At 42.1% G+C, this 23,452-nt stretch overlaps 3 protein-coding genes across 9 annotated transcripts; 2 read left to right on the top strand and 1 right to left on the bottom strand.

Moving 5' to 3' along the window:
- Positions 1 to 276: 276 nt before the first annotated feature.
- Positions 277 to 3,746, bottom strand: LOC133930804 (transcription factor SPATULA-like). 3 transcript variants are annotated; one of them, XM_062377553.1, is made up of 7 exons: positions 3,103 to 3,746; positions 2,944 to 3,009; positions 2,743 to 2,808; positions 1,700 to 1,850; positions 1,533 to 1,600; positions 1,348 to 1,417; positions 277 to 1,262 (listed from the first exon to the last, which is right to left on the bottom strand). In XM_062377553.1, exons 1-7 carry the CDS (start codon positions 3,442 to 3,444, stop codon positions 1,180 to 1,182), a joined length of 846 nt encoding a protein of 281 aa, XP_062233537.1. In that variant the 5' UTR covers positions 3,445 to 3,746; the 3' UTR covers positions 277 to 1,179. The 3 variants fall into 3 exon arrangements, with proteins under 3 accessions (XP_062233537.1, XP_062233536.1, XP_062233535.1); XM_062377552.1 differs by having other exon boundaries at positions 277 to 510; positions 1,141 to 1,262; positions 1,533 to 1,850; positions 3,103 to 3,725; XM_062377551.1 differs by having other exon boundaries at positions 277 to 510; positions 1,145 to 1,262; positions 1,533 to 1,850; positions 3,103 to 3,723.
- A 2,230-nt stretch (positions 3,747 to 5,976) lies between these two features.
- On the top strand, positions 5,977 to 11,429 carry LOC133930807 (serine/threonine-protein phosphatase PP1). The gene is made up of 3 exons (XM_062377560.1): positions 5,977 to 6,377; positions 9,387 to 9,946; positions 10,802 to 11,429. The coding sequence occupies exons 1-3, from the start codon at positions 6,200 to 6,202 to the stop codon at positions 11,030 to 11,032; spliced, it is 969 nt and encodes a 322-aa protein (XP_062233544.1). The 5' UTR covers positions 5,977 to 6,199; the 3' UTR covers positions 11,033 to 11,429.
- A 1,672-nt stretch (positions 11,430 to 13,101) lies between these two features.
- LOC133930805 (E4 SUMO-protein ligase PIAL2) lies at positions 13,102 to 22,160 on the top strand. Of its 5 annotated transcripts, XM_062377558.1 has the most exons (17): positions 13,102 to 13,415; positions 13,572 to 13,644; positions 14,537 to 14,602; positions 15,050 to 15,127; positions 15,270 to 15,358; positions 15,845 to 15,896; positions 16,045 to 16,110; positions 17,182 to 17,249; positions 17,333 to 17,381; positions 17,480 to 17,564; positions 17,674 to 17,772; positions 18,599 to 18,650; positions 19,159 to 19,210; positions 19,291 to 19,407; positions 19,489 to 19,830; positions 20,020 to 20,352; positions 21,124 to 22,160. In XM_062377558.1, the coding sequence occupies exons 1-17, from the start codon at positions 13,210 to 13,212 to the stop codon at positions 21,856 to 21,858; spliced, it is 2,562 nt and encodes an 853-aa protein (XP_062233542.1). In that variant the 5' UTR covers positions 13,102 to 13,209; the 3' UTR covers positions 21,859 to 22,160. The 5 variants fall into 5 exon arrangements, with proteins under 5 accessions (XP_062233542.1, XP_062233538.1, XP_062233539.1 ...); XM_062377554.1 differs by having other exon boundaries at positions 13,104 to 13,415; positions 19,489 to 20,352; XM_062377555.1 differs by having other exon boundaries at positions 13,104 to 13,415; positions 19,489 to 20,352; positions 21,127 to 22,160.
- Positions 22,161 to 23,452: the final 1,292 nt, after the last annotated feature.

The raw sequence follows: 23,452 nt of genomic DNA on the forward strand, positions 1-23,452 counted from the left end.
TTGTGACTAAGTACGGTGATGAGCCAAGTACTCTTTTTGGCTAAGTACGGTGATGATCCTGGTGGTGGTAATGGAAGCCAGGAGGGACTCAGGGTTTCGGGAGTAGTTGTAAACTTGTAGTTGTGTTTTCTGAGCAGTTGTCGAGGTTGTTTCGTCTTTCGTATGCTTCTGTAGTAGTCTATGTTGTTGGTTTGCCGTGCGCTAACAACCCCTGTGTGGTGCAAACAATAACAGAGGTCGTTTCCGTCTTTCGTCATTCGTATGCTTCTGTCGTAGTTAACTCAGGGTTGTGGGAGAACACCACGAAATGTGCAGCAATAACGTTACATGGTTTTCTACTGTCAATACTGCCCTGCTAAGTGAAGCATCCAGGCCGCTTCAAAAATAAAAAGTTACTATTGTGGTCACGGAGGTAAATAATTTGGAAAGCCTGCATTGCAGTTGGGTTCCTGAACTATGTCATCCTGCCTTCAGACCTGACTTCAATCTCATCAGCCGCCATTTCCTAAGCTGTCCAAGATTGAAACAAAAAGAAATGATAACAATACCAGCAGAAACACCGGAAAAATACCAATTTGGGTCAGGAAGAAAGTACGCTACTGGCGTGCTTTGTTCTTATTAATCTAACTTGCCAATCGAAGCAGGCATATCCATGGAAGTAATAGTAGAGAGTGTCTATAAACTTCACGATATGGAGCTAGAGTGGTTAGTTCACTTAATTCATCTATATGAAGGAATATGCTTTTTCATGCTATGTCTGAAGCCATGGAACAAATTAACTTGTAATTGCAAGGCCAATGAACTCTTGTCGACCTACTTCATTTCTAAACATCACATCAATTTCACCCTCGAACTACTATTTTTGACATTAAATTCAGGACTCAGACTTGAAACATCAACAGTTTTCAAACATATTTAATCTAAACAAACATGAGATAGAACGCCAATAAATATGATGAATCCAGCTCAAACCAATAATGAACCACAACCCAACTTCTTAGATTAAAAAAAAGGTTAAGGTGTCAGAGTAATGCTATGTTGGGAACTTGTGATCATACTCAAATCATCTGTTTCCACCTATTTTAAACTTGACCATGGTAGGATTCACATATCTCTTCGAACTTGAAATGAGAAGCTTACTTACGCATGTCCTGTATTTTTTGGTACCATATCATGTGATCACTCTTTGCTACGTGAGCAACCATCAAAATGATCAGCGTTCACGATGGATGGTTCTTGCCTAATTGGGTTCACATCGTTTCCTATAAGAGGTCAAAGGGAAATGTCAGCAAAATGGCAAGGATGAGAAGAGAGTGTGGAGCACGCTGGAAGTAAATTGTCACAAACCTGGCAGATTAACTCTTGCTTGAGCTGAAGTTAGCTGATGCTTTGCCATTATCTCCCCCCGGAGCATCATCTTGCAAAGAAAAAATGCAAGTTAAGAAAAAACCTGTGAAACTGCAATGCGATATTAAAAGACAGTAAGGTTTGGATCAACATTCTGCTCTGTTGGGAGCCAACAAGAGGATTACCTCAGAAGATTCAGGCATCTGAAACGATCGAAGATGGGACTGTGATGATTCCAATTGAAATGGAGTCTCTGGAATGGTTTTGTCAGGAACACTTGGTAAGATAAGAGATAGAGGTTGATTTTGTGGAGCAGGATTTAATGGGTCAAATGCCTGATGAGCTCCTGAACTTTGGTTTACAGGTGGCATCACTGCCCCAGAGTTTGATGCTGTGATGTTGCCCCCGCCAAGTGCAGCAAACATTTGTGATGCTTGCGCAGGCTCAAGTGCTCCAGATAAATACGGTGGGTTCAAGTAAACACCATTTCTCATAGACAGCATCTGTAACAAATCCGTAGGAAAAAAAAAATCAAAATTGTAATTACAGTTCAGCAATTAATGCCTATAATTAGAGTACAACTAGAATAGTATGTCAACTACTCAACTGGCATGCGCATCACAAAATGCATTCACCCTAGGAAATTAGTAATATAGCATATTAATATTTGGCTTGATACTAGGTGCTCACTACCACAAATAGTATAATGTTATTGTGGACAATGTGGAGTATAGGAAATAGGCAGCATTCTTGGCTTAACACTAACCACATACATTGCTGCATATTGTCAGTCTATCACGGACACTATCCCAGAACCGCTTTAGCATATTGATTATTTAGCAATTTAGGCTGTTGCAGACCATCTTTGTGCCCATCTTTTCTCTACATGTATTGCAGCATAATATGGATTTGTGACATATGGCAGTCCTTCCAGTCCACTACTAATATAATTTATTCTTGGGGTCCCACAACCTGATGAGATTATGTGTTAGAAAAGTATATATCTTGACAAGAATCTAGTGCCCAAATTGCCATCCAACATAGTAGACAGTGACACGCTTTTACTTGACAAAACAACAAGCAAGTTTGGCATTGATGAATAATTTGACCATGGTGGAGTAACAGTCTAACACCTAAAAAGACAAAGCATCCCGTCAACCAAATCATGGGTGAACAAATAAAAATGAAGGGTATATGCAACTTAATGGAGCATCTATCACGCATCATGCAAAGGCCACCTGCTAGGTATAATAACACGACCAGCATCACGCATCATCCAAGTCTGTCACGGGTTGGGTGAAGGATCAGGCCATAATATGGCAACTCTATATTAATGTTCCTAGTTTGCATCGGACAGATGCATTCGCATCATGCAGACATGTGCTATTTGCTCACCTGCACTTGGACCTGCAGTTGCTTCAGATACTCAATGGCCTCGTCCAGCATGGATGCCTTGTCAGTCTGCACCCCCCCCCCCCCCCCCGAAAAAAAAAATCCACCAGAAAGCAAACCCATAAGTTCGATTCCAGAACGAACCACAACTCAATAAGCCTCAATTCATGGCGAAAGATATAGGCCTTCTCGCTTTCTACTGACCTTGTTGGAGTTCGGTATCAGGCTCTGCAGCGCCTTCATCTTCTCGTTGATCCTGCTTCTCCTCCTCTGCCAACGAAACCAAGCTACGATTTTTAGCACTTGCACTGAGAAATCAGCGCGAAAGCAAGAGGAACACTTGAGAAATGGCAGCGCCACCACCTTCTCGGAGAGGTTGTGCACCTCGGCGGCGCGGCTCCGCTTGCTGCCGGACCCCCCGCGCGGCCGCGCCGGCGCCGGCTCTGGTTCCGACCCGCCCACGTCGCTGTCGCCGAGGCCGCCCGACTCCTCCCCGCAGTCCACGAGCTGGCCGTGGCCCAGCGCCGCCGGGAACGCCGCCACCTCGCCGAACATCTGGCGCCGCACCTCCTCCTCCTCCTCCTCCAGCTGCCGCCGCCGCTGTTGCTGATGCTGCAGGAGCAGCATCGCCTCCCGCCCGTGGTGGTCGTGGTCCTGCACCGCCGCGCGGCGCCCGCCGAACCCACCCAGCCCCCGCTCATCCATCCTTCCTGCCCGCGCCTCGCAACCGCAAACGCCAAGGCCAAGCGCGGCGCAGCGTCACCGCGATGAGAAGGAGGGGGTGGAAGAGCCGGGGGAGGAAGCGAGGAGAGAGAGAAGATGGTGGGTTTGGGTTGGAAGCGCGGCCGCTTCCTTCTTTTTAGTGTTGCGCCCATGCCTTGCTGCTGCTGCTGAGCGGAGCCGAGCTCGGTGGGTGGCCGGTTGCTTGCCCGCCCGCGCCCGCCCGCTTTGGGCTTGTTTTTTCGAGACTTTTACCGGGGTTTTGGCGTCTTTTTCCCGTGCGCGGCTCGTGCAGCGTGGGGTTGGGGGTTCGCCGGTTCGCCCTCCCGCCGCGCCGTATCAGCTAGCGAGCGCCTAGCGCGGCCTGGTCGCTTTCATGATTTCATCCCTCTCTCTGGGGCCCGTGCAGCGGGTGTGCATTTATGTTGGCTTTCAGTTGTGTGTGGGCTTGGGTTTCTGAGTTCAGCACTGTCGATTTCTGCGTCCCTGTCTTTGTGGTGGAGCGTCTTCTTCTTCTCTCGTTTGTTCTTTTTTTGTCTCCCCTGAATCTCAGATTTGAAGTTTAAGCCATAAGAAAACACAAATGTGCTTACGCTAGGATTCGTGTTATACACGAGTTTAAACCAAAAGGAGATACAAGTGTGCCTACGCTAACACTACGATTTGGCATGCTTCCAAACACTGGCGCACGTGGAGTGAATTGTACAGGCTCTCATCTTCTTTTTCCTTCTTTACCTCTCTCCTCATCCGTCTCTTTTTTCAATGGTGTTCTAGCAAGTAGGGGACTTGAGCTCACCCAGCCACTTTGGATCCGCCCTGGGTTCTAAAGACAATATCACGTATACAAATGGCTCTAGCACTCTGATTCCTAAAATTCCTCGTGTGATACAGAACAACTAGATCTAAGAGAACCAGCAAAAAACATTGAACCACACACTACAACAGTCCACCTCTTTTGTAGCACCAAAGAAACGGCGGTGGAGAGGGGAGAAAACATTTCACTAAACACATCTATGATGCTCGATTGGAGACTTTGGTGAAAGAAACAATGTTTGTTATATATAAGTGACACCATGACAAGTATTTATAGCCAACAGGTGATGCGTTGAGGCTGCAAGTTCCGGTGACATGTACATCAAAAGATAGGATGGCAACCTAACCCAATGCATGACGTCTATAACTATTTCTTATAAGAGAATACAAGAAACATATGATAAGAAACAAACTTTTAATACATATTATCTATGCTCGTTTCTTGTTTTTTTATTTCAAACCTAGCTTATTTCTTCCATAAAACACTTGCTCCTTCTCGTTTCCTATTTAATCACTTGCCACATCAGACTTCATCTTACATGAACATATATTGAATATATAAGACATAAGCCAAGATAGAGTATTAGAATTTACCTAAAAAATCAAATGGACCAAACCTAACCTAGCTAAACTACTCGCATGTATCTCAAAAGACCGAGCTGTAAACTTGAATATTGTAAATAGTTTGAAGCTTGCCATCTTCTCCTATCCTTCTCTAGATCTCCTCGACCATCTGCTTGACGTCCTCTCACATGTTTTCTACAATATGGTATCTTGTTATTATTACACAATTCGTCATTCTAACGTGCACTTTCTTTGGGCTTGGTTGATTGCATTCGTGCCAAATGCATGTCTATATGGCTAGAAACATGTCTCTAATAGTGTGCGTGACTATTAGTTCTTATACACGCCTAAAAAGTTAGGAGCAACTCCGAAGAATTGTCACTTTAATTTCAATCCACATCATATATTGTTGTACAACATAATAGCGCTATCAACCCCATTTTTTTGCAGAAAATATATGTTATATACCCAGGAACTTTTCATGTAAAATTGGATTATTATTGGCCAGAGTTAGCAATTATAAAGTAACGGAACACTCTCATGCGTTGAAAAGGTTGATTGCATCCATTTAACTTTGGCCAACCTACTATTATGAATATCTAGATTAAACGTGTCATGTTGAAGTATATATTACAATTGGAATCAGTAACTAATAATGTATTCCCAAGAGCAGTCACAATGACACCGGTGCTCGATGCTACTTTTTCGAATTTTTTATCTACAGGTTGCATTAGAGAACAATGCAAATTGCAAATTCAAAATCTTCCTCAATGAATTAGAATGGGAGTCTCTAACAACTTTTTTAGTTTGGACTAAAACCTCCAACTACTTTGACTAGTCTTGATGGATCAATCCTCTAACCACTTTAATAGGTCAGTCCTGCTTGATCAAACCCAATCTAAATGTAAATCAACCAAGTTATACGAATGTGAAATTTTCACTAACCTTTACTCACATGTCTTATCTGAACCGTTCGTTTGCGTTGAGACTTGTATTAGAGGTAGGTGGTAAGAGTTATTAGGATATGTGAGAAAAATAAAGAGATAGATAAATATTAGATCAGATAGATAAATAACTAAGATAAATTATACGTGTTGCATCTCGCAAGTTACACACCTGTTCCTGGGGCAACCCGAGGGGGACTCGACGCAATAATCTCTGCGACCCACCACTCCGGCTCGCCGCTCTGCACGTCCACCCCTCCTCCCTCCCTCCCTTTCCGTGTCGTCTTCGTCGATCGGCGCAGGAGGCTTTAAGAGAGAGCTAGGGTTTTAGCGGTCCCCGATTTCGGGCGGGGGTTTTTCGGCGAGGCGCGGCGGCAGCTGAGCTAGGGTTTCCCTTCCCTCCCCGGCGCGGCGAGGCGATGGACGCGGCGGCGGTCGACGACGTGATCCGGCGGCTCCTCGAGGCCCGCGGCGGGCGGACGCCGCGCAACGCGCAGGTGACGGACGCGGAGATCCGGAGGCTCTGCGCCGCCGCCAAGGATGTGTTCCTCTCCCAGCCCAACCTCCTCGAGCTCGAGGCCCCCATCAAGATATGCGGTAAGGGCGGCCTCCAAGCAACCCTGATTGGCGTCTTAGTAGCCTATCAGGCCTTCGTCTTCTTCGTCTGAGAAATTGTTGCTATTGGGATGGGCTCTCTGGATTTGATGTTCTTGGAATCCCGTAGCGTGTCGACATGCTCTATTAGTAACTGGAATGAGTAACGCGGGTAGGAACTTCAAAGAAAATGTATGATTGCCTTATGAACCGCTCTGTTTGGATTTCTTATTACTGCTAGTTTCGGTGATTCTATTGTTATTCTTTTGTTCAGTCTCGATAGGGATTCACCAATCACAAAATAGGTCGGGGGAAACGAAGGTATTCTAGCAGGAGGGCTAGTATTGTGTTCCGAAGTGAGAATCAAACAAGAATGAACCATGAATATGCGAGGTTGTCTCAAACCAACCTCCACGTAAGAATAATAGAATATGCGACTTCGACATTTTAAACCTCCTTACCGTCATGTGTGTATGAGCTTTACTTTTCCAGAAAGCTATCAGCTCCTTGCTTACTCTCTGGATAGACCTGTGATTTCATTGTCAACTGAAGGTACCAGTACCACGTTCTGTATCATTGCTTCTTGATTTGGCATGGATTGCACACATGTTCTCATTCAAAATTCTCTGGATAATCTGCTTAGAAACATTTGGGAAATTGCAAGAGCACCCCCACTTTTCACTACTAGTTTGAACACCCCCCTCCCCCCCCCCCCAAAAAAAACAGTCCTAAACATCCCAAATCTATTTTGTGGCATTTACACCCCACAAGCCCGCCCTGCTTGCAAACTCCCCCCTCTGCTACTTCTTTCTATTAATGATAGCATATATATAACATAGAAAGACAGTGGAGTAATAGCGGTTTTCCTAATATGTGCATATGCCATTATACCACGCTTGAGATTGTTGATCAGAGAGAAAAGTGAGAGCGTGAAGACAAGGGTGCAAGTGGAAGAAAATAATTAGTTTGGAATTGCAATTGCTAACATGAGAGCTAGTATGATATGACTAGTTCCTAAGTTTGTGTGCCCTTTACAGTGAAATAGCAAAGAAAATAATGTCAAGGGGACAGTTTTTTTTTATTTCATTTTATTATTATTATTTTGGGTTGGGTTTTTTTTTTTTGGGGGGGGGGGGGGTAAGTTGTGGAAGTATCTTCAGCTAGTTTTTTTTTCTTCTTTTCTTTTCATCTTTTTGTAATTTCGGCAGGGGCATTTATTTGTTATACAGAAGGTAACTGCATTAAGATATCCATTCACTTAGATCTCTCTGAGACATCGTGTTGTATTTGGCTATTTGCAGTGTAGCATGCCAGAAGTGTGACCAATATCTGATCTTCACAAGTCAACAAATATTCAGAGAATTGCTGTTACCTGTCAAAGATTGTTTGGTTTGTATTAACTCACTGACCCTTTAGGGTATCACATACTATATATACTATATGCACTAGACAGAAATGTGTAAAATGGTAGGGTTTCACCCCCAATCACCCGTGTAATATGTTCCAACCTTGTGGAACCATTCAGGCATGTGAAACTGCTGATGATGGATTTCACATATTCCAAGTTGTGATTGGACAAACTGTTTACACCATAATGCAAAATCCAGAGTTGATTTCTCTGTTTGGAACATAGTCACTAGAAATTTGGGTTGATCGGGTCGAGGAATGGGTCACGGGACGCGGGTCGACATCTAACAAAAATGTGATACGAAAGGGGTATACCTCTTCGGTACGACAAATTAGTGACGCGGAACGCAACCCCGATTCATCCGGGTCGACGACCCAGGTTGATTTTGCTAATATGCTTTTTTTATTTTTATTTGCCTTTTTTTTAACACAAATAATATATATTTGATATATTTGACTTTTTTTCTTAACACAAACAATCTCTCTCACTTACCTCTCTCTCCTTATCTCCCCCCGCCCTTATCTCTCTCTCTCTCTCTCTCCCTTATCCAACCAGCTGCTCTCTCTCTCTCTCTCTCTCTCTCTCTCTCTCTCTCTCTCTCTCTCTCCTTATCCATTCAATAGAGCGGGCGGGAAGCGCAGCAGGCGAGCGGCACGGCGGCGGGCGGGCGAGCGGAGTCCCGCGGGACGTGTCCGGTGGTGAACTGGACCCGCGATCCGGGTCGTTTGGGGTCGCGACATCGACCCCGGCCCCTGTGATTATGGTTTGGAAATTCACAGCTGAGGTTTTCAGTTCAAAGTACATTTGGTCGTTGAGTGGATAACCGGATGTAATTTGTTGTTTTGTTGTGCCACCTTTTGAATTAGCTTTATCCAATATATGATCAATGTTATTAAGTCACGCGACTAATCGACGATTAATTGACAAGTCAGTGCACTTGAGCACCTCGACTCGACTCTCCTTACAAGTCACCTGACTTGTCTACTAATTGTGATTATCCATGACTTGGGGAGGCTAGACTCCCAACTTGCTCTGTTGCTCCTGTTTCAGTTTGGACCTAGGTGCAGTGTGGCGAACTTTAGACCTTGATGTCCTTATCTTAAATTTTTGTCGTTATAACTCGTTACTAAGCTAACTTGCGACGCTACTTAATTTCTATGATGTCTTTTATGTGTTCTCTTTGTTTGATGCAAAATAGTATATATATATATATATGTAGATTATAGATTTGTGTGCTGAATTGCTGATTGCTGAAATTGCCCTCCTGACTAGCCGTGGACTAGTTGCGACTAGCAGACCACCTAGTTGACCAAGTCGCCCCTACAGGGACTTGACTCAACTTTACGAGTTGATAACATTGTATATGATGGTATTGTCTTGTAAAGGACTGGTAACTTTACAGTGAAGACTGTAATAAAGTGCAAAGATTAACTCCCCTCATTTCGAGTCCTGTTAGTGTGCTAAGTCCAATAACACATGTTTTCTGTTGAATAGGTTCATACTTTTGCCTTAAGGTCAATATATGCTGTGTAAACTTGTCATGTACAATGAGATAATATTTGAAATCATGTTCAGCATTTAACAGCTCCTTTACTCATTGTCAGGGGATATCCATGGCCAGTATTCTGATCTTCTTCGTTTATTCGAGTATGGTGGCTATCCACCTGAGGCTAACTATCTGTTTCTGGGTGACTACGTTGATAGAGGAAAACAGAGTATAGAAACGATATGCCTTCTCCTTGCATACAAGATAAAGTACCCGGAGAACTTCTTTCTTCTCAGGGGAAACCATGAATGTGCATCTATCAACCGAATATATGGATTTTTTGATGAATGCAAGAGGAGATTCAATGTTCGTCTGTGGAAAACCTTCACAGATTGTTTCAACTGCCTCCCAGTGGCTGCACTTATTGATGATAAGATCTTGTGCATGCATGGGGGTTTGTCTCCTGAGTTGAAGAATATGGACCAGATACGTAACATTGCCCGTCCTGTGGATGTGCCTGACCATGGCCTTCTCTGTGATCTGCTATGGTCTGACCCTGATAAAGAAGTTGAAGGGTGGGGTGAGAATGACAGGGGTGTATCCTACACCTTCGGAGCTGACAAGGTTGCTGAGTTTCTTCAGAAACATGATTTAGATCTGGTCTGCAGGGCCCATCAGGTATTCATATTGATCTTGTGGTACATTTTTCTAGCAAGTAAGAACAGCTGTCCCACCTTTGATTTTGTTAATCTTTTAACAGTAAGTGCATATTTCATGTGACAATTCAGTTGATCATGCTTCTGCAACAAATAACTATTATATCAAGAATTATTCGAACCCTGATTAAACGACTACTAACCTGTTCTTTAGAATTGATTTTTTTTCTCCATTTGATTATGAAGCCTTTATTTAAGACATTCTGATTTATATAATTTGGTTTCTTTTTGAAAAAAAGATTCTATTTACAAATGACCTATATCAGACACGTAAATTTTTTAAAGAAATCTGCATCAGTGAATTATTTCAGAGCATCAACATCATTTGCAAAATATGCTTTTCATTGTTGTAAAAATAAGTGTAACCCTGCTGTTGACAAAAAGAAACTGCATGCATGACCTTTTGTAGGGTGAGTTTGTTGTTTGGTATTGGACACAGCAGGCAATAGTTTTTTTATCTATTGTGTCGGCAGTCCACTTCTGCTAAGGATCTAAAACTTTGAACCAAGTACCAGATGACATGGGTAAACTTGGTTAAGACTAAAGTGAAATGGTCAAATTCAATCCAACGGTCTGGTATGCTACGGTCTAGTTCATGCAGTTTGAGCTTTAACTATTAATCTAAAAATGCCGATGTATTTCCCCTTCTCGAATAAGAGAATCGGATATTCTTGGTTTGCTCAAACGTGCTCTAGAGGAATTAACTCAGGCATCTTGAGCACCATTTCTCAGTGGATCTATGCTGTTGTGAATTCTCATTATTGTGCATTGCCTTCATTACCATGTGCTGCTTTATATCCTAATCTTCTCTGCGCAGGTCGTTGAGGATGGTTATGAATTTTTTGCAAAGCGCCAGCTTGTAACCATATTCTCCGCACCCAACTACTGTGGCGAGTTCGACAATGCTGGTGCTATGATGAGCATTGATGATTCACTGACATGTTCATTCCAGATTCTAAAGCCTTCTGAAAAGAAAGGAAAAGCAGGAACGGGGAACATGTCAAAACCTGGAACACCTCCCAGGAAGATAAAAATTAATATCATTTAGCCAGATTTTCTCTAAACTGAACTGAGAATTTGTGATGAAGCATCCCCAAACTTGTTTATGGTGACTTTAGGTACGCTTAACACAATGTTGAAATGTCAATCCGTGTACCTTTTGTCTTTAAAGGGTTCCGTCTTTAAATGGTCTGGGGTCTGATGCAAATCTATCCTGCCATTATTCCAACTAAAATGGAGATCATACTGAGGAACAGAAACCTTACTTCCGTGTGGTTTTTTCCTGTTACTCTTCTGCACTTGCAAAATGTTTATGGATGGGGAAGCATTTCGGACACAATCTTGGGGTGGAGATTGTAGTCTTCTGTAGATGTTTTGTTTTGTACGCTATTTTATACTGTAAAGTTTGACTCTGGAAATGACTGGATAGCTGTAGTGAATGTCTACTTGCTGGTGCTGATGGCAGAAAACGTCTGAACAGGTGTTCCTTACAGCTAACAGTTAAAAGTCCTTTTCCTTGTAGAATGATGATGCTTTCTGTCATTGTTACGTTGAAAATGCGGTTAAGTAGTTTGTGCTTTTTTAATCACCAGCTACATAGGCAATTGAAACCATGCTGTTGATGCGGAGTCGTTGACAATCCTTTGTGTATGGTCGATTATGATATTAGTAGCACTCCTGTGTTTTATTTACGATTAAGAGGACTGACTGGTGGGAGTCGCAGAAGAAAAAAGTTTGGAAGTACGGTGTCATGCAATGTGCTCCTTGGTATCTGCTGTCCTGTTTTATCCACCGGCTCTGTTGCTCCGTCCTCTGTCCGGCTTGCACGTCGCAACACGACCATTTCATACAGAGAGAGAGAGAGAGAGAGAGAGAGAGAGAGAGAGAGAGAGCGGGGAGGCGCTGCCATGGCGCCCTGAGGTGGAACCACAGATGGGTTGTGGAAGAGGTCAGACACTCTTGAACTCATCGGTGCTGGTGCAAGAGAGTAGCCATTTCCTTGGTTACTTGCCGCGGAGAGGTCGGCTACGGAGGGGAAGATAAACCGGGCGGAAGCGACACAAAGACCAGTAGATCAACTATCTCCTTTGCCTTCATGGTGCAAACACGAGTTCCTTTTGAGTATGGACTTGGAGCCACGCACTACTTCAATTACCTCCTTTGCCTTCATGGTGCAAACACGAGTTCGCCTTCGTGACACCTCGCCTAAGGAACTTCCTGTTAATTTAATGCGATGGAAAAAATTATCTAGTAACAGAAGCATGCCAGAGGAAACAATAGGTGATGAGGCGCCATGGTATAACTCTACTTATTAGGATTTTAAATCCTAGTATTCACTAAATATACACGTGAATGCTTTTAATAAATTTATTTGTAAACATGTGATATGAACACACTCACCTATATCTCCCTTTAATCAAAAAAGCATGTCAAAGGCTAGGTCATATCATATTTAAGAAGAGGAATCTAATTTTTAGACATCTAAACTGCTCTTCATTTGATCGACTTATATCACACATCGAGCAATGAAAATTAAATAGCCACAAGCCATGATACCCAAAGCAACTAGTAGTTAAAGTTATATAGCAAGATGAGATTTATACGTGACTGTTTGTATCTAATACAACTAACTGACTAACACTAATAATTAAATAGTAATAAGGCTCGTAAAACAAAGGTCATCACATAAGATCCACTAATATCCAATGCAAACAACTGAAATTAAATTGCAATAATGTTATTCTAGAAGTGGAGGTTTTAAGATAAAGAAAAAAAAGGAGTAGGGGTTTTCTTATGTCATATTTATGGGGTTTGTTTGGATTACTATTGTGAATATCTCTATCAATTTATTGGTGATTGATTGTGACGTAGGCGTATGTTTGGATAGTAGCTGTAAGTTTGGTGTGCCCTCGTGTCTATATCCACATACATATATAGTTTTTTCACACCCGCACTAGATTAACTCACGGATAACTATTTTCTTCATTAAATAATTAGCTACTCTATATTTTAACGAGTAGAAGTAGAAAAAACTAAAATTACCCGTACTTTTCCTGCATCTACGCCCAACTGTCCAACACTACACGGAAATTTCTCACAGCTATTTTTCTTTTTCGCGGAGATTTTTTTTCCGTCTTGTTGTATCATCACCAGCAGAACACACAACAACCTTCCACCTCTGCTCTTCGCCGCTCGCGCTCCGCGCCCGCGCAAAACCCTCCGGTGATGGCGAGCGCCGCCGCTCCGGCGCCTCGCCCGGCGCCACCGCCTACGCAGGCGCAGCAGCAGCAGCCCAAGGACCAGCAGCAGCAGGCGCTGGCCGTGAATGCGCTCCGCCTGAAGGTGATCGGCGACCGCATCAGGACCCACTTGCGCGGCATGAGCGTCCTCCCCGCCGCCCAGTTCGCTCACCTCGTCTACGCTTTCGCCAGGTTCGCCTCCCCAACCCCACCTCTGCGCTTCGGAGTTTCCTAGGGCTACCTGCCATTCCCGCGCGTGCGCCCCTTCGAGTCCTCTAGTGGTTAGGGTTTATGGCTGCCGCGTTGTTCCTCGACGGCGTACCGACTCTTCGTGCTTTGCGCTTGCAGAGGGATTGACTTCGCGCTCTCGGCCGGTGATGTTCCTGAGATGGCCGTTGAGATACCCAACACTTTGAGGAAGGTAATGCCGTTTGCTCTCATCGTCTACGAGTCAATTCGTTCTTGTTTTTTTAGGGAATTATACTCGATTGTTGCATGTTTGATCGGTTCAAGTAGTGGTCTAACGGATATGGTAATTATGTGCTGGGAAGCTAATTATTTGACCTGAATTGCTGTTTCTACAATGATTAACTCTTTGAATGAATTACTGTAGCAGTTGTGATAAAATTAATTTAGTATAGAAGAGGAATGTTTATCTGGTGTAATTACTTCTTGCTTTCAGTAGAAGCTTAGCTGCCTTTTTACCTTCACTCTAAAAGTGGAATGTCTTAATGCAACATTAGTATTGCAATGAATGCATGATAGTTAGCGTTTTCTATAATGAACATTAGTATTGCAATGAATGCATGATAGTTAGCGTTTTCTATAACTACCATGACATTTTTATGAAGTATCGAAGCATTGCCGTTTAATAGTCAAAATACAGTTCAGTAACTGTAGGGAAATATTGCAGCATAAAAAACAACGTATTTTACTAACACATTCTGTGTATGGATAGATAATCTAATATGGAAAGTGAAGTGAAATACGTTCCCTTTAAATTAGCGTGACTGCTTAGCATACTCTTGACATTCTAATTCCTACGTGTACAGGAAACCTAGATTTCCCATACCAGTTGACACACTATTCTGTACCTTTTCTTCCATTATTTCCCCTTTCAAGGTGCCATCTGGTCCATCCTTGATTTGCTAGTGTCATCTACCAACTTTGGCATGATCTGTGAGCTACTGAACAAATGTCTCTTAGAATTACCAAATGTCCAGATTTGACCATTAAAGGAGATCATATAATTAGTTGACAAATTCAGGTATGCCCACCAATGTTATTGATGTGAATCTACCATTGTTGGCCAGGTATATGATCTGAGGAAAGATCCATTTATACAGTCTTCTGTTATGGTACTAGTCATATCATGCAAGGTACATTTCCTTCTTTCTCAGTCATATATGAGATATCAGATAGTTACTTTTTTCAACTGGAACCAAATTATTTTATTTCCTTTGCTCAGATTGTTTTATTTCCACGTCCAGAGTTCCAAACATATATTGACTTGTAGAGTTTGAGAAGAATAGTTTTGTAGCATAACTGTATGTACAGTACTGTTTTAACCCAATGCTTAATATGCTATGCCGGCATGCCCTTATGCTGTAGGCAAAAATTACCATGTTCTCTGTTAATTTTCTGACTGTTTATCCACAATTTGTTTGGAGTTGTTTCAAGTGAGAAGAGTTTTGTGCATATTTTGATTCTATATTATATATTTATATTCCAGAACCCTGAGCTATGCAATTTTCCTTTTAAGTCTATCGTTCTGGCATAATATGCAGGTTAATCTACCAACGGTACTAAGGTAGTAACTTACGCAGGCTGTTTTGCAGAATGCTTGTTTCAATAACTGGTTTCAACCTACAGATTCCACAGACATTCTCAGAATGGCTAATGAGGTGTGCCTGTAATGTTTGTTTCTTAAAAAAATAATGTTTATTGTTCCATGAGTGGTTGTTGTATTTTGAGTCCATGCTTGTGGTGTTAGTGGCTTGGCCGTCAAATATACCTTGACTAATTATATATATTTTTTCTTGGCAGCTCTCTGGCAACTTCTGCACATCCCTTGGCCAGAGCCAGACAGCTAATGACAGTTCTGTGCTTGAAATTATTTCAAAAATAATGCCAAGGTAGAGAATAGCTCTCTCACACACGCGCGCATGCACATGCTCTCCAAATATGAAAAATTTGCGATTAGAAGACCTTTTTTCTTAGAGCTTTTCTTGTTCAAAATACTGCTATGAAATGTCTAAATATTAGAAAACGATATTAATGCTCTTTGACAGGGAAAAGAATTTTAGTTCAAAGTTATATGTCAACCCTCAATATCTGATTTGAAGTTCAAAATGTACTGAAAAATGATCTGAAAATTTGACATCACTGTTGCATATTTTCCGCAATTAGATTCACAATTAGAATAGATATTCAAATATACTTAGAGCTGGAGGTCAATTGTTTAGATGAATTCTGTTACAGCACATTCTCAATTATGTAGGCTATCAAAAGTCAAATTGAATAAATCTTTGATTGCATGTGTTCCGGTTATTCAAATCCTGAATCATACATTAGCACTATAGCACATGTTATCTGTTCATTTACAGTTTTTAATTTTGTAGGTATTATCCTCAGCTGAAGTTTGAGCGTCTAGTCACTTCGATGGAAGCAAAGGTAGTTACTCTGTTTAGCTAAAATTCGAATCATGTTCTATGTCAACTTTTATGCAATTCGGAAATCATCATATGTGGAGACTTGAGCTGCAAAGGTTTGTTTTTACCTCTGAATACATGATTTGGATATATTTGTCTACCCTCTGCAGGTTGGCTATGATGTATTAATGGCTGACTTCTTTATTGAGAGGAACCTACCTCGGGATGAAAGGATTGTAAGTACCGTTCCTGGGCAAATGTTCATGGCATGCATCTTTGGTATTGTTAGCTGATGGGCTTTCTCAACAAGTTATTGCTGCTATTTGAAGTGTTCGTTTACTGATGCTAGTGTTTCTGCTGTTAAACTATTCACTTTACTGCCAAGTTACCTATTGTGTTTCTTGATCAAACGCATGAATTGAAAAAAACACAACCCTCTTAGGTGTATGTGCAATATTCACATGATTCTGTAGCTTCATGTTCTTTTTCCTCCTTTTTTTTTTTGCATCGATAAGGCATATGAGAAGGTACTGATTCTGTTGTTGACACCACTTCGACAGTGCATTGATCTCTTGTAAAGTTAATTGCATATTGGACATCTGAACCTTTTTTTTTCTAATGGACATCTGAATCTTTGGTACTCCCTCTGATTACTAATATAAGTCCATGTAGTTTTCTATGGATAAAATATGAGTCCATCAACAACTTCAAAGCACCTTTTCACTTCCTCTTCCCTGTCTTGCCCCTAATTAAATACAGCCCAGTTAATGAAGGAAGCATACCATCCACATTAATGACGATAATGATTTTTTAGCGGAATTATGAGAATGATTTTTTTAGTAGAATGATGAGAATGATTGATAGGCAATTTGGTCATTGTACACCTTAATTTCCTGTGCACAGGTCCAAATAAACTTATATTTGGAATCATTGGGAGTACCTTTGATGTCTCTGTATGGTAGCCACTCTCTGTCCCTGGTAACACAAAAGATAAGAACCAGCTTGCTTAAAAATCTTCTGATTTGAAATGCATTTAGTTACCTATGTTATACCTTTGAAAATATATGAGTTCAGAGGACTGTAAGGCTGCATAGGGTTTGCTCGTATGCTAATTAATGCAAGGTCTCTTTGTGAGCTCACTCTCGTCTTGTCCAATTGCATATTTTTGTATGTATACTGATTGCAATAATGTATGCCAGACTAATGGCTGGAGTTCAGGACTATGTATTTTAGTCCTTATACTTACCAATATATTTCCCATGTAGATTTCATGTCAGTAACTTTGCTGATTGTCTCACCTTTTGCAGAGACTAATTGTAGTACAAAAGGAAAATTTAGATGCCTCGTCATGTATCACAAGCCCACCACATGTTAGGTGTGTTTCTTTGTCGGCTTTGATGCTTGCCACATGCCAGTGTTGAACCTAGAACCACAAGTCTTTTTTTTCTTCTGTTTCAGCTTTTTGGTCAATGGAAAGGGCGTGGACAAGAGGACTAATGTTTCAATGGTTAGTGTCTCGCTACGTTATCCTGCCTTCCATGACTTCTGTTATAGTTATGTTTTTTTAATACAAACTGAGCTCGTGCATATCAAACGATGTAACAGGAAATGGGACCCCAGTTCCCCACTGATATCACCAAAATGCTTAAATACGGGGCAAACATTATCCAAGCTGTTGGATATTTCAATGGTACGCTTGGTCACACTGATCTGTTCTCTGAATTCTACTTTAAAAGCATACACCAATCTGCCCTAATTATTTATTTATGACTCTATGTTGATTTAACTTTATGATGCAGCTAGCTATATCATAGCTGTGGCATTTGTAAACAATTTGACATCCTTCGGTGCTCCAAGGCTCGATGACTATGCCCAACCTGTCACTGTTGATTCTGCTGGTAGGTGAAATTTATTTTAGTTCTTTCTGTGCAGAGTAGTAGAGTACATGTTCAGTATGTTTTGTGTTATGCTTCTACAGTTACTTGACTCAAATTAAAATAGCATTTTTTTCTGTAAATGACAGTTAATCTTCTCCTATCTGATAGTGTGCTGCCCTGTATGTTCTTATGAAAATGGACTTCTTATCCTTGATACTGCAGATCCATTACTTTCTGAAACTACAGACCCATTTACATTTCATTTTTCTTTTATGAAAATGTACCGTGTCCAAAACGTCAAGTATTTGTGACTGTAGGTAGTATTACTGTATGCTGTTAGATAGACCTTATATGAACTTCTAGCAAGTCAACATGCCTTGCTGGGGTGGTCAGCACAGTTGTATCTAAGTCTTTAAAGCCCAATCGCCGGCTGATCAGTCTCAGTTGGGTTCATGCAAAATCGGATAGCTCAGTGGCGTGCTTTGCCGGTTCAAAATGGCTTCAGTGCATGAGCCTTCTGATGATATGAAGTGGACCGAACCAGGCTCCAGTTCTGGTTTCCCTGGCCAAACAGCCGGTCTATCCGGTTTTGATAACTATGCTCATTTGTTGATAGCAGTTCCATTCTCTTTTTCTTTATCACGTCTTGCTTTCCTGTTCAAAGAATAATGTTTTGCTGGCATAAAATTTATCTAGCGATTGTAGAAATTAAACCTTGGAATGTGTTTTCCATGATTGATGTGTATTCATTGACAGTAGTTTATACAGTACACGTGTTTTCACATTGGCAGCTTAGTTTCGAACAAACTTTTTGTTATAATCATGGTGTCACCTGATTTCTGTGTAGATTCTGATGTACTTGAGGGACCATCAAGAGTTTCTCTAAATTGCCCCATAAGGTGCTGTATTGCATTCTTCTTGGAATATGCTTTGTTGTACGATGTTTATGTTGATAAAATTAGATGTATGCATGCATATATATAGAGGAACTATATTACAACAGGCTGGGTCTCAACGTCTCAACTGAGTTCTTGCTGCCTTGCAGGTAGAAATGACAGGGAACCTTGATAAGAACTAATATAGTATCTAGTTAGAAATGAACCATTTCTGTGTATGGTTGCTGATGAAAAAAGTGCAAAAGATAATTATGTCTTGTATGCATATGAACGTAGTGATTATGTTACATTACAGTGCACTCGCAGCCCCCAGTTGGATACTAGACCATACATTCACCATGTAACAACTATTTTGATTGTCTGTCTGTAGATTTTAGGTAGTTGGGTAACATTTTGGAACTTTAAAATCTACTTGACTTAATACAATTGGATTAAATATATTTGATTGGAAAATGCTGGTGAGCTGACTTTTGATGTTGAATAGGATTTTGTTTTCCTTTTCTTGTTGCAGCTTTAGGCGCATAAAAACTCCTATTAAAGGGCGCCTGTGCAAACACTATCAGGTATTTATTTAATCTTGCCTTGATTATATTGATTCAGTGAGCTTTTTTTGACAAGAGAATAACATAACCGTATTGTTTAGTGTTTTGATTATGATAATTACACGGAGATGAACTTGAGAAAGCCAACCTGGCGCTGTCCGTATTGTAACACCCCTTCAAACTTCATTGACCTGCGTATTGATCAAAAGATGGCCAAGGCAAGTTGTATTTTGCACATATTTTTCATCTCATTAATCATTATGTTTTTGATGTGATCTCCCTTTCCTTTTTTAACTCAGATACTACAAGAAACTGGGGGTGATGTCATCGATGTCTTTGTATTTACTGATGGATCTTGGAAAGCTGCTCCAGCTAATGATGAGAAATCGGATAGACGCACAGGTCATGCCATTCAGCAGACTGGAGATACTGTAGAAACTGATTCATCTTCTTCCCATGTCATAGATCTGATAAACAGGAATGATGATGGTGATCTGTCAATGAATTGGGCATCGGCTTCAGAAGATACGAAGCCTCTGTTGAATAGTCAAGATTTGTCTGTGGCAGACTATCTTCCAGATTTTCCTATAAGTGCTCCTGCCCAGACAGAAGATCTGTATCCAGGGGATGCAAATAACGGGGTTAGCAACATGGCTTTGACTTCTCGTCAAAATTTGTTACTACCTTCTACTACTGGACTGGCCTCAAGTACATTTGGGACCTTGGAATCTATTCTGCCTCAAAATGTTCTGCGCCCTGTTATCACAGATGCTGTCTCTCCTTCTCTTGAAACCTCTAATTCAATATCTGGCATGCAACATGTTTCACAGGAAACACATCGTGAAATTGTACAGTTGCAACCACAAATAGGTCCACTACATGGATCAGAAATGAGAAGACCTCCTATACCTAGAAATCCCAGGAGAGAGCTAGTAGGAGTCCAGGCGTTGCCAGTGCCACCACAGAATCTAGGGTCATCCAGAAGGTTGCAGCCGAATATCCTCAATTGTCCACCTCCTATCCCGCTATCCAGTCCAGCTTCTTCACAAGCACATCAGGTGATAAATCCAGACAGTGTCATTGCTCCAATGAATAACGGTGGTGGGCCATTACCAAGGACTCCCAGTACCGCTATACCATCACATCTACAGTCAACAACGCTGGTAACCATCTTTTCAAGTCACTATATCATTATATATACTAATCTAACATAATATAATACAGAATATCAAGTTTATGTGCATTTACATGCAACGAGTATATTGTGGGATAAGTGAAAATTTATCATGTGCACCAGAGCTAGGATACTAATGTGATTTAGAGGTCAAAGATGTGTCATTTTGTCCTTGTTAGTCATTAGATACTTGTATACTGTCTAATTATTGTAAAGACACTTTGCAACTAACTTGGGTTGCTTTACTCTCATCATTACATACTTCTATACTGTCCTGCCTTTTATTTTATTTTCTTTTTGGGAAAATCTGTATGATAGAGTCCACCTCAATATTTGCACAACCATAATAATTTACATAGTATTTTACGGAAGTTCCAGAGAAACCAAAGCACGATCTTTTGGCTTATCCAGTCCAACACAACAGTAAGATAATGATACCTGACATAAACTCCTTACTAATATGGTAAAGAACCATAAAAATTGGTAACAACTAACAAGAATCATGTCCTGGTTTGCTATATATTGCTGCAAGTACTTAGCAGATACTGGGTGACCGGCTGTTTGCTGTTAGCAAGTATGTTGGTGGCACTAGGACCTGAAATTGATATAGTGGAGTACTTGTTACCGTCTGTTGACTGAGCTCAGCGCTACCAGCCAGCTACAGTTCACGACACAAGAGCCATCCTTTTTTTCTTTCATATGTCATGCCTTCGCTAAGTTTATCATGGCAAACATGTATTGACAGAATCATAATTGTTAGCAGGACATGCATAACACATCGAGCCATCTGCCCAGCCAGGTTGTTGGTCTTCCGACACCACATTTAATGGGTATACGTCCGTCGCCAGGAATCCCAGGACAGGCTGGAGGAGCCAACGCCTACAGAGCTATGCCTACGCAGCAGACTCCGACCCTGGATCAGCTCAGGTTGCACACACGAATGAATCAAACGGCACAAGCTGCCGCAGGCCAGTCAACGGCAGCTACTCAAATTCTGCCAACCCAAGCAGACATCCAAAGCCATCTTTTTCCTACACAGCAAAGCCAGGCATTGAGATCGCCAACAGTGCCCCAGGCAGCAACTCCACAGGCGCGGGCGCCACCACATCTGCAGTCTCCCAGTGTACGAACTGTTGCTCCGAGCACGCCTCAAACAACCGCAGCTGCTCAAATCCAACCAACCGAAGCGGACATCCAAAGCCATCTTTTTCCTACACAGCAAAGCAAGGCATTGAGATCACCAACAGTGCCCCGGGCAGCAACTTCACAGGCGCGGCCGCCACCACATCTGCAGTCTCCCAGTGTACAAACTGTTGCTCCAAGCGCGTCTCAGGCTGGAGCTTCCGATGGTCTTCCAGAGCTCCCTGTGGGTGAGAACTGGTGCCCCACGGGTCAGATGAGAGGGAGTCTGACAGGCAGTGCTTACAGTACAGCGATTCGACGCTATTTGGGCCAACAGTCTGCCCAGCAGCAGAGCCAGGCTCGGCCTCACTAACTGTCAGGCATTGTGGTGTTCTGTTAGTCATCAAGCAGGGCTTGCGGCAGCTAACTTATCACGGATGTTGATCTTTTGTGTGAGTGTCTTAGAACTCTGATGATCTAATTTAGCGTAGGAAGAGCGTAGTGACTAGTTGAGTGGTGACAGCGCTATGCTGATCTGCCGCACTTTCGTAGCAGTTTCTGTGGTATGCTGCTTAGCTTATTTGAACCAGAGCTGTAAAGGGAGCAAAGCATTATGATGTTAAGCATCAGTAGTATTTGCTAATCTATCTATGTGCTTTCAGTTTTGTGCTGGAATGTGCATGTCGGATGAACGGAAGGAAGTAACCACCTGAGTAGTAGCCATCTGTACTTTTATGGAAGTATTTGAAAGATAAATCCAGTAATGTAGTTTTCGTATGTAGCTTAATTTGCTTAGAAAGTTATCCTTCGCTACTCTATTTTTTTTTCTATCGTATTCGTTTCTCAAAATTGCCTGAACTGCGTTCAAAGCTGTACCAATTTGCCTCCACGTCTGCGTTGCCTTGGATTTGCCTTCAAAATACCACGATTGGCCACAAAATTTGTTTTGGTTGTTACAGAACTCTTGTAATGTGCTTTTACATACATCTGCTCTCAAATTCATCGGGTTTGCTTTAGATGTCACCATGATTTGCCTATCATTTGGACGATGAACGGGATTGACGTTATCTGAATTTTCTCTACCTATCATTTGCGGCATCCATGCTATCCATGGGCGGAGGGGCCCCTACAATTTTTTGGTATGAAAGAGAAGAAGAGAGGAGGAAGAAGAAAATGAGAAAAAGAGGGGAATGAAGAGGAAGAGGAAGAGGAAGTTAAGCCCTTCTAATTTTTAACTATGGACCCGCCATCGGTACTATCCCGTTTAGAGATTGCATTGAGCACATTTTATCCATGGCCACGGTCCTATTTTATTCCCGTGGCTGCGGTTAAAATTTTTAATGGCCACGGGTTTGGGATACGTCTGCACGTGAGGGTGCTGTTTCCGTAACGCGCCCCTGCCAGCATATCAGGGAGTAAAAATCGCCAAGGATGCAGCATCCGCGCTATCCCGTCCGCTATATAGCGAATCAATGGTCATCCGAATGGCTACAGCAGCCATCCTCTGTTGCGCCATCCCCTAGCTAATCGCGGTTCCGCTCCGCCACCACCCGGCCTTCCTCCTCGGCGCCGTTTGGATCCTGCCGCTGATGAGAGAGGCCGTGGCCAGCGGCTAGCACGGCGCACGTGGCCGGTGGTGCCTGGCCTCAAACTCCGCGACCACCGGTTCACCGTATATTACTGTATAGAAATTAGTCCATTTTTAACCCTCAATTATGGCTTCGTTCGATTTTCATCTATCAATATCAAAATCAGAAATGTTACCTCACTAGCCTATCAAAACACTTTACAACTTATCCTTAGACACTCTAAACGGCTATTTTGCATATGTGACCTAGCTAACTAGGTGCTGACTCAGCGCCCGTTTAATATGCCTTCCCCTCCCCCCTCTCTCTCACCCCTCAGCCTTTCCCCGCCACCTGTCCCAAATCCTCCACCGCTCTCTCATCGCCTCCGCTCTGCCGCCC

This window comes from Phragmites australis, chromosome 10 (assembly GCF_958298935.1).
Source record: "Phragmites australis chromosome 10, lpPhrAust1.1, whole genome shotgun sequence".
In the NCBI taxonomy this organism is placed as follows: Eukaryota; Viridiplantae; Streptophyta; class Magnoliopsida; order Poales; family Poaceae; genus Phragmites; species Phragmites australis.